Consider the following 17,354-nt stretch of genomic DNA (forward strand, 5'->3'; position numbering starts at 1 on the left):
TGCTCTGAAAAAGCACAAAACTCTCCACCCCCCACCCCAAAAGGATAGATACTACTAGGCCAGCCCAACACAAACCCAGCTCTGAAACCCAACACAACTTTTTCAGTACCTACAAATCTGACATTAAGCCCTTCTACCTTATAGTGAAGCTCAATTAATCAGAGCTACGATAGGTATCAAATCTATAGTGCTGGGCTCAGCTGATAAGAGATGGCTTATCTAAAGAATTTGCAGTTCTCCTGTTTATCATTATATCTTTCTAGTTTACTTTATATCCTATATCCCAATATAGCCTACTTTGGTACATGGAAAAGGAAGCAGAGCACACTGTGCAGGTATATAAAACACCACTCCTCATCAAATGCTATTAGAACACAGAAACGACCAGAAACACAAAAACTGTATCACATGATTTTATCCCTGTAAAGCTCCACACTATATGTGCATGGAGATTCCATCCAACTATTGGAAGCAGTTGTAATGGGGCTAGCTTTTGTACTCATTTTGGTGGCCATGTCCAAAGATACAGTATTTTGAGAAAAAGAAAAATACACCAAGCAATAAAATTACTGGACTCTGTCTTCCCCATTCTAAGAATTTTCCATTTAAACTGTGTTCACGCTTAATGATAGAAAGAAATGTGATCACTGGAATTTGGGTGCAGAATATACTACCTTCCCTTGCTAATTAACCACAAAGGGCATGCGAGTTAATGTTTTGGAGAAGACACAAGCATATTGAGAAAGAGCAGGGGCACGCACAAGTGGGGATAAGCAGGAGCATGCCTCCCCCCCCCAGTAATAGGCAGGGGCACAGAACTCCTCCAGTTCCAGTGCTTCTAGCCCCAGGGCCTCGGTGGGGTCACAGAGCTCCTCCAGTCCGGGCCACGGCAGGGGCACAGAACTCACCCCTCCAAAAGCAGTCAAATTTAAATTCCTGCACATGCCCAGAGAAAGAGTTATAGTAATGTATATCTTAAATCTCTTTACAACTTCTTTCACAGAGTCTCCGGGAAGTTCATTTACCTTCTAGCCACCTCTTTTCCCTAATCATTATCCTATGCTTTATCAGCTCCACTTCTGGAGCATGGTACACAAAAGATACATGCTTGTTCTTCCAGAACAGAGTGAGCGTCTATTCATTCTTCCCCATACGTTTGTATACTTATTTTCTACTGCCCATTTCGAAGACTTTTCTGAACTGGCTATATAGACAGTGCCTCACTTCCCAGTTCAGCGTTGTCTGATTTGGAAAGCACCAGGATAAATAAAAGTAGGTTAGTCAAGTGGGGGTTAGGTGCCAGTGGACTACTCTCTGTTATTTTCTTATTCTCTCAGAGTTCTGCAAGGACTTTAGTGTCTTGCTACGCACTCAGCCAATACACCAGAGGAAAGAGAAAGAAAAAGGTTTTTTTATTTTGATGCCAAACCCTACATACAAACCAAAATCGAACCTCAGTTCCATCCCTCAAGGAACACTGTATCTTGAAAATCAGCTCAGGAAAACATCCGATTTCAGCTAAAATTTCTAAAGTTAATTTAATCCTAGGAGGTTGCTGGCAGTAGACTCACTTCATTGTGCTGGATGAAAAGTGAAACTGGGATATACAATTATTTGTTGCACTTCATTTAGAAAGTAAGTTAATAATTAGTTACATGAAACCTGTTATTTAAATTTTAGGCATGCTGTGTGGTCCAGTAGGTTGGGCCTGAGTCTGGAGACCTGGGTTCTATTCCCAACTCTGGCAATGAAACACTGGGTAAATGATCTAAACTGTGAAAAGAAGTTTACAAGCCATCTTTGGCATCCATCACTAGACAGACACAAAAGAAAAGAGTTCTTGCAAGCTGAGAAAGATGGGTCCTCCAACCAGGGATGTTGAAGTCTTTGAGAACTGAATGTTTAGGCAAAGATCTTTCACCTTGCAAGACAAAGGAAGGGAGCATCTTGTAATACTGTGGAAGGCCCTCACTGAGGGAAAGTCAACCACGGCTGGGAAGAAGAATGATTGGTGAGAGAAACCATCTTGAACAAAGCTTGTACATTGCTAGGTTCAGTTTTAGACTTTTAGATGTCTGTTTTCACTTTTATTTGCTTAAGAATGTAAGAATGGCCATACTGGGTTAGAAAAATGGTCCACCTACCCCAGTATCCTGTCTTCCAACAGGGGCCAATGCCAGGTGCTTCAAAGGAATTAATAGAACAGGTAATCATTAAGTAATCCATCCTGTCAATCATTCCCAGCCTCTTACAAACATCAATCTCAGTTTATACTGCTCGTGTATGCAGGACTGAAATCAGGAAGGCCAAAGCACAATTAGAGTAGCAGCTAGCAAGGGACATGAAAAGTAACAAGAAGGGTTTCTACAGGTATGTTAGTAACAAGAAGGTGGTCAGGGAAAGTGTGGGTTACTTGCAGAATGGGGGAGGCAACCTAGTGACTGATGATGTGGAAAAAGCTGAAGTACTCAATGCTTTTTTTGCCTCTGTCTTCACAATATCAGCTCCCAAACTACTGCACTGCGCAGCACAGAATGGGGAGGAGGTGAGCAGCCCTCAGTGCTGAAAGAATATGTTCAGGGCTATTTAGAAAGGCTGGACATACACAGGCCATGGGGCCTGATGCAATGCAGCTGAGGGTGCTGAGGGAGTTGACTGAAGTGATTACAGAGCCATTTGCCTTTATCTTTGAAAATTCATGGCAATTGCGGGAGGTCCCAGACAATTAGAAAAAGGCAAATATAGTGCACATCTTCAAAAAAGGGGAAAAGGAAGATCTGGGGAACTACAGACTGGTCAGCCTCACCTCAGTCCCTAGAAAAATCATAGAGCAGGTCCTCAAGGAATCCATTTTGAAGCACTTGGAATAAAGGAAGTTGATCAGGAACAGTCAGCATGGATTCACCAAGGGCAAGTCATGACTGAACAACCTGATTGCCTTCTATGATAAGATAACTGGCTCTGGGTATGTGGGGAAAGCAGTGGATGTGATATACCTTGACTTTAGCAAAGCTTTTGATACAGTCTCCCACAGTATTCTTGCTAGCAAGTTAAAGAAGTATGAGTTGGATGGCCTATAAGATGGATAGAGAGCTTGTTAGATATCAGGCTCAAAGGCTAGTGATCAACGGCTTCATGTCTAATTGGCACCTGGTATTGCCAGCAGATCGAAGGAAGTGATTATTCCCCTCTATTCAGCATTGGTGAGGCCTCAGCTGGATTACTGCGTCCAGTTTTGTCCCCCACTACAGAAAGATTGCAAAGAGTCCAGCAGAGGGCAACAAAAATTACTAGGGGCCTGAAACACATGACTTATGAGGAGAAGCTGAAGGAACTAGACTTGTTTAGTCTGCAGAAAAGAAGAATGAGAGGGGATTTGATAGCGGCCTTTAACAACATGAAAGGCTCATGGAAGATGGAACTAGGCTGTTCTCAGTGGTGGCAGATGACAGAACAAGGAGCATTGGTCTCAAGTTGCAGTGGAGGAGGTCTAGGTTGGATATGAGGAAAAAGTTTTTCACTAGGAGGGTGGTGAAGCACTGGAATGGGTTATCTAGGGAGATGTTGGAATTTCCATCCTTAGAGGTTTTTAAGGCCCAGTTTGACAAAGCCCTGGCTGGGATGATTTCGATGGGGTTGGTCCTGCTTTGAACAGCGGATTGGACTTGATGACCTCCTAAGATCCCTTCCAACCCTAATCTTCTATGATTCTATCCTGGCTAATAATCATTGATGGTCCTATCCTCCATGAATTTAGCTAGTTCTTTTTTTGAACCCTGTCATAGTCTTGACCTTCACAACAGCCTCTGGCAAAGAGTTCCCCAGGGTGACTGTGTGTTGTGTGAAGAAATACTTCCTTTTGTTTGTTTTAAACATGCTGCCTATTAATTTCATTTGGTGACCCCTAGTTCTTGCGTTATGAGAAGAAATAAATAACACTTCCTTATTTACTTTCTCCACACCAGTAATGATTTTATAGACCTCTAACATATCCCCCCTTAGTTATCTCTTTTCCAAGCAGAAGAATTCCAGTCTTAATAATCTCTCCTTATATGGAAGCTTTTCCATACTCCTAATCATTTTAGTTGTCCTCTTCTGTACCTTTTCCAATTCCAATATATCTTTCGAGATGGGGCGACCAGATCTGCACGAAGTATTTAAGATGTGGGTATACCATGGATTTATAAAGAGGCAATACAATATTTTCTGTTTTATCTATCCCTTTCCTAATGATTCCTAACATTGTTAGCTTTTTTGACTGCCATTGCACATTGAGTGCATGTTTTCAGAGAACTATTCACAATGACTCCAAGATTAGATTAGATTACCATAGTGGTCTGTACTGATTTAAAATTTACAAATATCTAACAAAACCATGGGAGGTACCTATTGTACAATGTATTGTACCTATTGTACCTATATGTACCAATATGTACCTATTGTACAATGATAAAAATTCATTATACAGCATTTTATATGCAAATAGGTTTGGTGTTTTTTTGTTTTTGCTCACCCCAGCAATTCCATTTTAAACATGATAGAATTAATCAGGTTGGCAAACAGAATACATTTATCACTCTCTCTAGTTTTTGATCCTTACATTTTATTTCCTCATATTCTTCTACACAAACTCTCATTTTCTGCAAAATGAGCACTGCAGACTTCCATAAGGAACAACATTCTACCATTGTGTCAAGTCAACCATACAAATTCATTAAAATTCCTTTAATTCAAGTTGATCAGCTTCTGTTTGAAATCTAAGATGCAGTAGTCAACGGATTTTTTTCAATTGTAATCAGATCTGCAATACCTGAAAGCTTTCAGAAATCAGACTTTAGCAGAGTATTTAAGATTTTCCAATTAAAAGTGCAATTACTAAAGAAAAGTTGCTTGATACTTATAAGATGATGGGACAGGTGAGGCAGAATTCAAGCTATGATTTGAGGTGAAAAATAGAATATGAGACAGGATCGTTGTGATGAATATATCTTACAATCTCTAGCCCAATTATGATTCCTACTTCTGATAATAAAAAGGGAAATTGAAGACAGCCTAAAAATAGCTAATTGATGCAATTATAGATATGCTGAATTTTGCTGTTCTGTTGAGATAATATGGCATCTTTTTACATGACCCTTAGTTCTGAACCAGTATGGTAGAATACATTGGTGATACTCATCATCTCTGTAATTGAATATACATACAAATCATTTTTATTAACCCGAATAAAGCAGTGATCACCAGCATCCAGTACAATAGTTAAAAATCATATCATACATTAAATGCTGCTAGGCATTCAGTTCCTTCTCATAAACAAACAACTTTTAACCTTCGTTTTAGACGGTTAGGGTAAATGATAATGTAGTCAGACTAGTTCCAACACCAGATAACTTCATTCCTATTATTCTGTAGCAGGATTAGCCTCTCTCTCTCCCCTTCCCCCCATTCAAAATCTAATGTTCCACAAATTAACCAAAACCACTAAAACCACAAAACGACTAAAAGAGAGTTTTCAGCTTGGTAAGAAAGGTGAGGTGTAAGCAATATAAAAATCCAAATAGGTGCAAGTTCTCCTAGCCCTAGATTGTTCATACAATAATAAAAGCAAAGTATAATTAAAAGGCACCAAACAGCTCTTCCCATGCAGTTGTCTACATACAAAAGGGAGCTTATTTGATTAAATAAACAGGACAGCCTCTGTGGAGACACCCTACAGTTACAAAACAATTAGGGGCACTCTGAAATACCATTTCAAAAATACAGGATATATGTTTCATTGGTAAAGAAAAGTAAATAGCCATAATTTGAGAGCACTGCAGTTACAATAATGAAATGGAATGAGAATTCTGCACACAAAGGGAGCTTTCTGTTTGGTTTTCAGTGAATTTATACTAGATTCAGTAATCCATGTTAACTGAATAGTATGAGAGAGTAGCTGCACTTCTCAGGTGTCCTTATATAATTTTTATTAAAATCATAAATATAATACTCAAATTGTTACATATACATACTTATATATATACAGAGGGGGGAGAGACTTTGCACGTTTCATTCGGAAGGATACAAAACCCCAATTGATGAAAAGTGCATGAGAGGACAGTGGAGGGAACCTCTCTTTAAGATGTGGGAATACACTGAAAAAATCAAGAAGGTTTCATTGAAACAAATCAGCCTAAAGTATTTATATTACTATCTTTGAATCTCTTGAAACCATTTTTAATGGCTTCCCTAGTACAAACTACTGTATGTTACCTTAAAATGAAGTACCATATCTGGAAAGAGATGTGTAACTTAGTATTCCTGCTTGCAAGGATTTTATGCTTTGTGATCAGGAAATGGCAGAAATTTTCTTAAAAAGAAAATACTCTTTACTCAGACAGCACCTGACTGTTTCAAATAAATGTTTAATAAAATAATATGCTTTTTAAATTCTTCCCCACAGAAGACAGTGACTTTATTCTGAATTTTATGTTCAAATCCATTAATAGAATCATCCAACTTCCCTTAATAACTAGTTTCATCTTGCAAATGCAGCTCTATACTTTTCTTTCCAATTTTTAGAGCAAATGAATTGAAACATGACTATTGTGAATCAGTACTATATAGTCTAAGGATTAATTACCATAGCAACCAGTCTAGGCCTTTGACAATACATCTTCAAACAAATTGCTGGATTTTCTAAAGGTATGTGGATAGGATTTATATTTTGATGTTTGTTTATTGTGAATCGACTGAAGTTTTTTATTATGTGGATTTTTACAAAAGTCTACAGTACATACATTACCATCCTCAAAACCGTTTTAGTAATCTCAGCATACACAAAGCCACAGCTAAATACAGAAAACAAAAAAGCTGCAAAAAAGCCAAGGTGTTTAATTTTTATACTCAACATATGCAACGGCAATCCTCCATCTTAATGGACTCTCCCTTCCTTCCTCTCTCTTTTTTTCTCTTTCTCCCTCAACAAAGAGCATAAAGGCTCTGATAATAAAAGGGGCCAGTTTTAATCTATCCAGTTATTCTGGAAAGCTTTCCCTCCCACTTCCTCCCTTGTATTATCAGGACTTAGTTAAGGTAATGGGGAGTCAAAGTTCCATCAAAATCTCTCCTTCAATACCCCCTGTCCCAGACACAGTGGAAATGTTTGGGAAGTGCAGGAAGAAATGAGCACAGCCTCATAAGAATGGCCACACTGGGTCAGGCCAGTGGGCCATCCAGCCCAGTATTCTGCCTTCTAATAGTGGCCAGTGCCAAATGCTTCAGAGGAAATAAACAGAACAGGGAAATTACTGAGTGATCCATTCCCTGTCATCCTGTACCAGATTCTGGCAGAAAGGTCTTTAACAGTGATTTGTGAATTGCTGCATCAAAAACTTATAAGAGGCCAAAAAAAGGTATATTTCAAAAGAAGCCATGCAGCCCAAAGTCAGGAGCATGAGCAGGAACTTTTTATTGAGAGCAGTGAATGATAAGCCCCAGTGCAGCTTGCTGACATCTGAAAGTGGGTGGACAAATTCTTATGAGGGATGTTCCCCCCCTACAACGGTTTGTGATTTAGAAAAATAAAAATTGGTTCAGTGTGATTCATTTTATGCATGTATTAAACTGAAACACTCCTTGACCATGTTACAGAAGTTTGAGTGTGTTAGGATAATCCAAAAAGTGAGAGAGGTGCGCACTGAAGGCCCTCATCTCAGAGTTCCCTTCAAAGAAATGAGAGAAAAAAATGCAGGAGACAACTGAGATAGAAGGAAGTATCAGTAAAAGACTGCATGAAAAGAAGGAATTAAAAAAGGAAGAACTGTGACTGTTGGTGCATCTAACCAACCTAGAAGTCAGCTGAGAAAAAACTGAAAGAAGAGTTGTTGGAGAAGGATAGGCATTCTGGTGCAGGATGTAGTTATGAGCAGAGTGAGCTGTCAAGAATGAAGCTGGGAATAGCCACATCACAGACAGAGATGCAAAGGTTAGGACCTGGCAGGTTATTTGGAGGGCTAGCTTTTATATCTAGAGGTCCTTTAACAATGGCATACATTAGGGGAGGTGGAACTGAGAGGGCAGAGGGAGAGGCTAGCACCCTCACCCCAATATCTTGTCGAGGTGAGAGCCAGACCCACCTATGTTCCACACATGAGGGGCTGGGGGGAGAGGAGGGCAGACAAGAATGGGATCTGGAAAAGGGGCTGAATAGCTGCCATAGTGCATGAGATCAGGCCAGCCACCAGGAAGCAAGTAGGACTCCCTGACCCACATCAATCCTGGAGGAGACACCAAGGGCAAGAGCATGTGCACTGGGGTGGAGTGGAGGATGGGGCAGGGCACCGGCACCTGCCCCAGGGATAAGGGGGTGTCAGTGCACAGGGCACAGCCACCGGGAGGGCATTGGGCACCTGCCCACAAGGAAGTGACATAGCAGTGGCAGTAGGAAGCATCAGAATGCCCCTTCCTACACTGAGGCCGGCTGCTCCTGCCATACCCCAAAAACTCTCATTAGCTCCCCTTGCTTCCCCTCCTATTCCAGTGCCTCTCCATTCAGGGGAAGCTCCCCACTCCACCCACACCCCCACATACAGGCTGCAGAAACCTTGCTGGTAGAGAGTAACTTGAAATGTACTAAACAAAAGAGAAACAGAAAATGCTTCCCAAATATTCCCAAACCTGAGAGGAAAGAGGACGTTTGTGATGGCTCCAGCACAGGTGACCTTCCTTCTGAGTTTGGTGGCATTTTCCGTTCAACCCATAAATCTCAACTGTTGGTGCCTACAGTTGTTGAAACTGTGCAGATAGTGCCTCCCCTGAGAGCAGCTGTTGCCCTTAAGTCTCCTTTGGAAATGGTTGGGGGAAGGGGGGAAAGTGGGGGCGGGGCATTTTCTTCTGGAATTATTATTTTTTATTCAAAACTATCTCACCTCCTTTCCCCCTTCAAGTCTGACACTGCCCCTCTGGTTCAATAAGAGGAAGACCTAGTGGTGAGAAACTGATGCAAGCAAATGAGTTGGCTAGATGAAGGCTTCATTTGCTCATATAGATTCCCAATTCCTCTGCATCAGCGGGCGGTCTCATTTTGTAAATAGCACCACAGCAGAACAATGCAAGTTAAGGGAGGGAGGGAGTTACATGCCTTTCCAGCAATTACAGTACAATGTTCCCAGAGTTGGGCTTATAGTTTAGGCCATATCTACGCTACACAATTAAGTTGACCTACGTTAGGTCGACTTACAGCCTCTGCAATATTTACTGCAGTTTTTTATGTCCATGCTACCGTCCTTTTTTCGGTGGTGCCCATCCTCACCAGGATCACTTGCATTGACTTAAGAGGGGCAGTGTGGGGGCCTAGAGCTTGGGCTGTCAGCTTGGTGCTGAATTCCCAGCTAGAGCTGGGCTGCCACCTGGGCTCTCAGCTCCCTACTCTGCATGGAGCTCCCAGCTGGAATTGGATTGTAGCCAGTCTCCGGGTGAGTGTCCTGCATGGAGTGGGGAGCTGAGAGCCACGGTGGCAGCCCGGCCCCAGCTAAGAGTTCTGCGGGGAGCGTGGGGCAGCAAGGCTCCAGCTGTCAGCGCTGCTGGGACTCACAGATGGAACAACCTGCCTGCCCCCCCTCTTTCCCCATTCAATTTCAAAAGGGGGACCCTACCAGCAGTGAAATTGACATTCTTGTCAGTTTCATAGCTCCTGCCAACAGGAGATGCAAGTAATACAGTGTCTATACAGACCCTGCATCACCCAAACTACATCAACCAAAGCCTTACGCATCTTGTCAAGGTGGATTTACTAGGTCAGTGTAGCGGGCGAGTTATAGCAGTGGGAAGTGCGTAACATATCATAATGCATTCTTTTACAGAAGTCCATATCTTAAGTTATATTACACTGTACCAACACTGTCAGTAGATTGATCCAAACCAGGTTCTGCTAAAGATTCAGTAACGTTTTATTTTTTATATATATATTTATATTTATTTATATTCTCATTTATTTTAGAACAGGAGAGCTCTCTGCCCAGAAAATTAAAAATGTGTTTGGTGTGACATCCATACATGGCAATGAGATCTACCAATTCCTAGAGCCTTCAGAAAATCTTTGTCTTTACATTTACTTTTAAGTAGACCATATTAGTAATGTTCAGGATTACAACTGTAAAAGGGCAATGACCAGTAATGAACTTATTGTCCCTAACTCTGCAAAAGAGAAAATGAGTTTCAAGTCCAGAAGGCCAAAGTGAATCACTCTCGAGTGATTTCCTGTTTATACGCACTTTAAAACAAACCATTTTCTAAACTTCCCCTGTGAGCAGAATGATTAACAATGATTGCTGACAAATTCCCTGAGCAAAATATTTTACTTGTGGTAAAAGAGCCAAGTTACAAAACAAAAAGATCAACCATATTTTAAAAAATGTGATCCTTCTGAAAACTGTCAACTTAGAAAAAGAAAATTTCAGCCATAAAAAAAGATGTGATCACTACAAAAGGAGCCAAGTCAGAAAAGAGTTAGCCAAGTAAAAGCAGACAGAATTATAGCCACTTTTCTCTGCGCAGATCCCACATGTAAGTTTAGAAGATGATAAATTATCACTCCGAATTACATCTAGTTTATTTGGGCTGTTTGAATAGCTAATGATTTGCTAACTTGCTCTTTTGTAACAGAGATTAGCTGAACCATAAGTTGTACTCATTGTGCCATCCTGCTCAAAAGAACAAAAGAGAATGTTTAGCTACAGAAAGACTTTTTTAGAAAGTAACATTAGAAATATTGTAATGTCATTTTAGAGACAGGCAATATGCTGTCACCTTGAACACCATGTTTAGTTCTGGTCACCCCTGTCTTGAAAGTGACACAGCAGAAACAGAAGTGGGTCCAGAGATCAGCAGAGGAAATGATTGGGTAAATGAAAAGACTTCCATCTGAGAGGAGACTAAAAAGATCAGGATGGTGTAGTTTACAGAGGAAACAAATAAGAAGGGACATGAGAGAGGCGTATAAAATGACTGACTAAGAGAAGATAAATCAGGTGCCCTCTTATATAATACAAGAATAAGGGGTTTTCCAACAAACCTAAAAGGCTAAACTTCTAAAACCGAGAAAAGGAAGTACCCTTTTACACAATGCACAATAGGAAAGTTTGAGTGGATATATGGGAAAATTTCCTTTCTCTGACTAATAAAGTCCACAGATCCATTAACTAAGATCCTCAGCCTATTTGCTACTGTGAAGGAAGGCTCCGACATGCCAGACATTGGCAGGAAGAGGTTTGGTCCTGTCAGTTTGAGATAAACTTCCACAGCAAATGGTAACTGTCTGGTCAAAAGGTCTGTACTAAATTCACTTCATAAATAATTCAAGATAGATATTACATCTACTGCAGAGTTTAACAGAAATGTATACATTTATCAGCTGAACCAAAGGTCACATCAGATCTCTGTTTATAACAAAAAACAATCAGGTTAGGGTGGGCTGGATCTTTGAAATTCATTGTGCTGAGAAAGGAAATTTCTCAGCACAATGGAAGAGAAAGGGAGACATGGAAAAAATTTCCTATTCTCACATAATAGTGACCACATATTTGCTACAATGAGATTAGCAATGTGCCTCAAGGGAGAGAGATAACTTTATTACAATTATACACAAATACTGATTTTGTTCTCTTTTACTGGAGGGCTACCGATCGGAGCACTTTTGTCCTAAAGGCAGTATCAGCCAAGCTCAACATGGGGAACTAATAGCATGTGTGAATTGAACTGTGTGGCTGCTTAGAAGATCCTCTCTTATTTTGCATGCGATTTCCATCTTTCTCATGGGGCTGTTACTGCCACTGGAAGACAGGTCTGATATTATCAATATAAATAGTTGTTTTTGTCTTGTAGGCCCTGGAAAAGGCCACCTTAACCAAATGGAATATTTTAGAACTGGTGGACAACCCAAAAGCCAAAAACCAGCATTGGAAAAACCAGCTGTTGTCCCAAGATAAAGCATACGTTTTTCCTGTGGCATCAATAATTGAGGATATAGAAGAAGCTCCCCTACAGATAATGGGGAAATCCTCTATGTGATGAATGTCTGAGTAGATTTGGGTGTCTCCATCCTGGACTAGATATTTCTGAGAACTTGTAGAAGGTATTCCAAACTGAGTACTGTCTGCTTCTGTCAGATTTGTTTGTCATCAGGAACAGCAAATTTGTTTGTAACCAGAAATACCATGCAGTAAAAGTCCCTGGGATCTATTGTCCAACTCTGCACCATATAACAGTTTAATGACTCTTCCAATTCCTTCCTCAATTAGAGGACAACAAAGATGGGATGAATCTTTGCTCAGGACCTGGATCAAGTCTATGAAATATCTCTCTTCAATGCTCTCCATAACCTTCTGTCTGAGAAGGAGATTGCTCAATGATTTGCATGCTGGAAAAGACAGCTGGCTATTCAGAGTACTAATTCAGACTAGCTGGGGAGGAACCTTGTGGACTGCTTAAATGACCCCCTGTGGATCAAATAGAAAGTTGACTATTTTTTTTTCCTTACTAGAAACCTTGAGAGAACAGTTTGGATCTGGTATAAGGCATGTGTTCGATCATATAATCTTCCAGAGGCCAGTGGCTTCCTGGACTTATCAGGCAATTTTTCCAGCAATGCGCCCATTTAACTCCCCCAATAAATTTCCACCTGAATCCACTGTGGCTTCCAGGATCCATCAAATCTGTGTGTCCTCTTCCCAGACATGCAACCATGTATTCTAGTGAGCCAGTGTGGTTTCTTCTGGATTTTTTTCTAAAAAGTGAGCCAGAGAGTATGTTTGTTCAATCTACAGTGCCTGGGAAAGGAATTCTTCCTGTGACAGCCTCTTCAGCTCTCTAAACAAGGCTCCTTCCATAGACTCCGGAGAAAAGGAGCTTGGGGGTTGAGAGATTTATCAATGGTGGGTGATAGGACAAGGGAAGGTTCTGTGTCTTCACCGTTTGGGAGCAGAGGGATTCTGTAGCAGTCACCAGGCTAAGAATTTTTCCCTGGTTGCAAACCAAACTCCTGGCCTGCAGACCCAGAAGGTACTTTGAAGTGGACTGCTGAAGGGGGTTTCCCATTTGGGCCTGATTAATTGAGAAAAAAAGCCTGGAAGTGATCCTAGTTCAAGAGCAGAAAAAAGGGATAGGCCTGAGGGCCCCTTACTCTTGTCCGCAGACACAGAACTGAGATCAACACTCTCCATCTGTGGTCTTATTTGTAGAGGACGGAAATATGGAGCAAATGTACTTTGATCAGACCTGGAGTCATGGCCAACATTTGGGCATAACCTTTCCCTTTTCTTTGAAGGTACTCTGATTGGCCCCTTACTGCACTGTCCTGGCTCCCCATCTAGATCCTCAGGGTTGCCCTTCCATTGCACTCATTTGTGAGGTGGCAGGAAATCTTCTCTGCAGACGGGGAGAGAGACTGTGAACCATGCCCCAAAGGATTCTCCTCTGAGGGACTTGTGACCACACAAGGCTCAAAAATCTACATCCACTCACAATGTGGGGTGCAGCAAGGTCAGTGCAGACCTGTAGCTTGGCCTTTCTTCTGGGTTTATCTTTCATGCCACACTCCACAAAGCACAGCAGAGGTACCTTTCTCAGAAGAATCTACTGGCCTTGGTCTAAGATAGGTTACGGTACTGGTTGGATCACAGTATGGAAATTCATATGTTACTATACCATGGATAGAGGCAGTAAAATTTCCTGATGCTGCCTCACTAGTATGCTTTATTTAATCTTGTCCTGAAGGGATTGGGCTACTAGGAGAGAGGTGGTGGTTTTGGTATCCCTCCAAGAGACTGTCAGCAGTGGTATTACATAATGATAAATGTAGTGATGTCTTTGATTAAGCAAGAATTTACTAGAGTATTTCACAGAGAGCAAAGGGAATTTTTAAATGGCAACATACAATATATTTCTGTGCTAAATGCCCTACACAGTCTGGTTCTGGAAGAATTCAGCACATGGTCCTGTGCTGTACTCAGTTTTCATTTTATCTTTTCATTTCATCATTAAATCACTGGTTTACCACCACAGAAATAAACAGACAAACAATTAACAACTTTTAAAATTAACCAGCATTCATAACTTTCACAACATTATCCAGCATTTTAGATTTTCTTATCGGGATTCCTCTAGGCAGGTGTCTAGTATCAACATTACATGTGAAATCCCCCGGCTAACCATATTCTGCCATAACACAACTCAGGAGAGCAGCACTTAACAAAACAAAGAGGAGCCTGCCAATTTAAGAGTCTTAATGGGTGGTGGATGAGGGAAGGAATGCTTTTTAGAAGCTTTTAAAATAACGTTTTCCTCCTCCACATATATTCTCGGCCAATATTTGTAAGTGATTCAGTGCTCATGTAATTATGAAAAACAAAACAAAACACAGTTGTGAAAACTCCAGGAGCTCTATCAGAAAATTTTAACACAGCGGTTGTAGGTATATATTAATTTAGGGAACGACAACTCAAGTACAGGTATAATGAAATGTCTTTAGGAAACTGATATTTAAAATTCAAGCACCGAAGAGTTACACATTTTTAGAATACTTTTCTCACAAACTAAGAAAAGGAACGTTTTAAAATGAGTTTCTACCCAAAACCAGAAACTGCATATTTTTTACAAAGAGGAATACACAATGATATGTAATGATAAAGTACGTAAAAACAAATTAAAAAGCAGCTACACTCCAATTAAAAATAAGCACGCCAAATCGGGACACAAGCACTCCAAGAGATATTTTATAATGGCTTCTTTTATTGTGCTTTTAAAGTTACTGAAATGATCAGTATACATACTGTATATATTAGTTCATATGCTCCTAATATTTTTTATCCTTTATAAATAAATATCTTCCCACCAGTAAACCATTCAGAACAACAGGGATGGAAAATAGATGTTTCATACCTACAATGGCTGCCTTAACGCAGTTTTCATTAGTTTAAATAAGCTCCAGGGCAATTTGTCTCCATATACCAGGGGAGGCCAAACTTACTGACCCTCCAAGCCGCATACAACAATCTTCAGAAGTTCGAATGCCAGGGCGCACCTGTTGGGGCTCGGACCTTCAGACCTGTAGCATGGTGATGGGGCTTGGGGCTTCAGCCCAGCAGGGAAGGTGGTCTTGGAGCTCCAGCCCCACGGGAGGCACCTGCTGGGGTTTGGAGCTTCAATTCCAAATCCCTCCTCCCCAATGGGGAGAAGCCCTTAGTCCCACCACCCTGCCGCAGGATAGAAGCCCGAGGCTTTCCCCCCAACTCCCCACACCAATCTGGTAGGCGGAGAATGGAGGGAGCACGGGGGGTTCCGCGAGCCGTACTTTAATTGTAAAACAGGTGTCAGCGGCTCCTGAGCCGTGGTTTGGCCACCCCTGGAATATACATATATTTTTTTACACACAGACACACACCTCAAAACCTCACTTCTCTTCTACACTCTTTGGATACTTTGTCTTCACGCACCATTAAGTTTTTGGAACTACCACCAGCAGGAGCACTAAGATCTGTCCAGAAGGCCCGTTCCAGGAGTATACTAGATGGTGTTATCTGGAGTTCAGAATCAAATGAGTAACTGGGCAATTTTCTGTGTCAAGTAATCCTTTAATATTAATAGAAATACTAGTAATATAACATACCTGAAAAAGAACATGAACAGAGCAGCTGTGATGCAGAACAAAAGGACCTATAAGAAGGAGAAAGAACATTATTACATAAAAAGGTTAGACTAACTCTATAATTAAATTTGTTTAGGATCAAAATAGGCCTCACAGACATTAGACTGTAGTTTAACTTCATTTTCCCTGTTGTATGGGCCTAATCCAAAGCCAATTGAAGTCAACAGAAATAATCATAATTCCAGTAGGCTTTTGGTTCAGGCCCTGTGTAAATGAATAAATAAAAATATTAAAGCTAGGCCAGGATGGTGGAATGACCCCCCCCCCCCCCCCCCAAAAAAAAAAAAAAAAAAAAAAAAAAAGGAGGCAGATTTTGAAATAATGTGAGATTCATTTCCTTCATATCAAGTTTTACATAGCCAGGATGAAATGTTCTACAATTCATTCAAGTGGAAAGATACCAAGGTTGTATGAAAGAGAAATAAATTTAGATCTGTAGGGGACAGCTGAGCAGAATTTTCTCTCTAGTGGTCTGACAACATCACCTCCAAAACACTTGGAACTTTTATCATTTTATTTTTAGTGTTTTCCATTTGGAAATAATATGGAGCACAGTATTATTGACATATCTTACAAATACTTACAGGCTACTTTCCCCTTTTTAAAGTACCCCAATGTAAATATATTGTAGATCTAAACCCTAAGAGACTCCATATGGAAAGATTAAATAAAACAGAAATGATAACACGAGGGGAGAAAGTGAATGCATATAATTAAGTGATCTGAGAACTTTGCCTACTGCTCCTGTTAGTTTCTCCATCAGGGCCATTGTAGACAGCTTTTAAGCTAGTCAGCACAGGAAGGAAAAATATCTAATTTCCATCTGAGTGTCCACTAGGAGAGGAATGTTGACCTTTTAGGATAGCAAAATTCACAGAAATTTTTATCAGTTAGTGAACTGTAGTGGGAACACCTGAGATTTGGCATTTAGAACTGTTACCAGTCTTTTGTACGTGACATGGATACTGATGCCCAACTTTCGCAATGCTATTATAGCACTTTCTATTTTCAAAGTGCTTTATAAACTTAATTTTTACTATTAATTCAGACAAATGGCATATAAGGAGGAATTTATTAGCAAGTTTCCAAACATTTTTCTTTCATTTCCTTTTATAGACTCTCAGAAGCAGCACGCAGTATCCAGAATAGCCTTTTAGACATCCAAAGCAAAATTCTTTGTCCATTGAAGTCCATGGCAAAATTCCTATTGGTTGCAATGGGGCCAAGATTTCACCACAGAAGAGGGAACTGCCCACAAGTGGGAGGACACGAAGATGGTTTAATTCACCATACCAATCAGGGGATGCAAATTTTGTGTTGTGCCTCTACACCCCCAGGAACCATTCGCCTCTTCTATACTGTAAACTTCTTGTGAGGCACACAAACAACGTTGATGGCTGCAGTTTAAAAACAAGCAAGCTTAGAGAAAGAAAATACTGTATTTGGACACAAGGTTAGCCAAAAGATACGGACGAATTGTAAGGATTTCAGAGGAGAGTTATGAATATTTTCAAGAAGTGAGAGAAGAGGTTGAAAGAGCTAAATAAGAGGGAGAATAGTGAGTCAGGGTGCTCCTTGGAAGTATAACTAGAAGAATGTGATCAAACTTAAAAAGAGAAAAATTAAGCTGAAAATCAGGAAAAAACATTTTCACACTGATATCAACTAAGCT

General features: G+C 40.5%; 1 protein-coding gene across 2 annotated transcripts in view; it reads right to left on the reverse strand.

The window, feature by feature from the left end:
• TMEM135 (transmembrane protein 135) overlaps window positions 1–17,354 on the reverse strand; it is a 317,684-nt gene that overhangs the window by 81,509 nt on the left and 218,821 nt on the right. For both annotated transcript variants that reach the window (XM_067568561.1, XM_067568567.1), the window contains one exon: window positions 15,644–15,690. In XM_067568561.1, the coding sequence (XP_067424662.1) occupies window positions 15,644–15,690 (47 nt within the window). The remainder of the gene's footprint in view (window positions 1–15,643; window positions 15,691–17,354) is intronic.

Source organism: Emydura macquarii, unplaced genomic scaffold (assembly GCF_026122565.2).
Source record: "Emydura macquarii macquarii isolate MOO-44397 ecotype Brisbane River unplaced genomic scaffold, CSIRO-AGI_Emac_v2 contig_318, whole genome shotgun sequence".
Lineage (NCBI taxonomy): Eukaryota > Metazoa > Chordata > Testudines > Chelidae > Emydura > Emydura macquarii.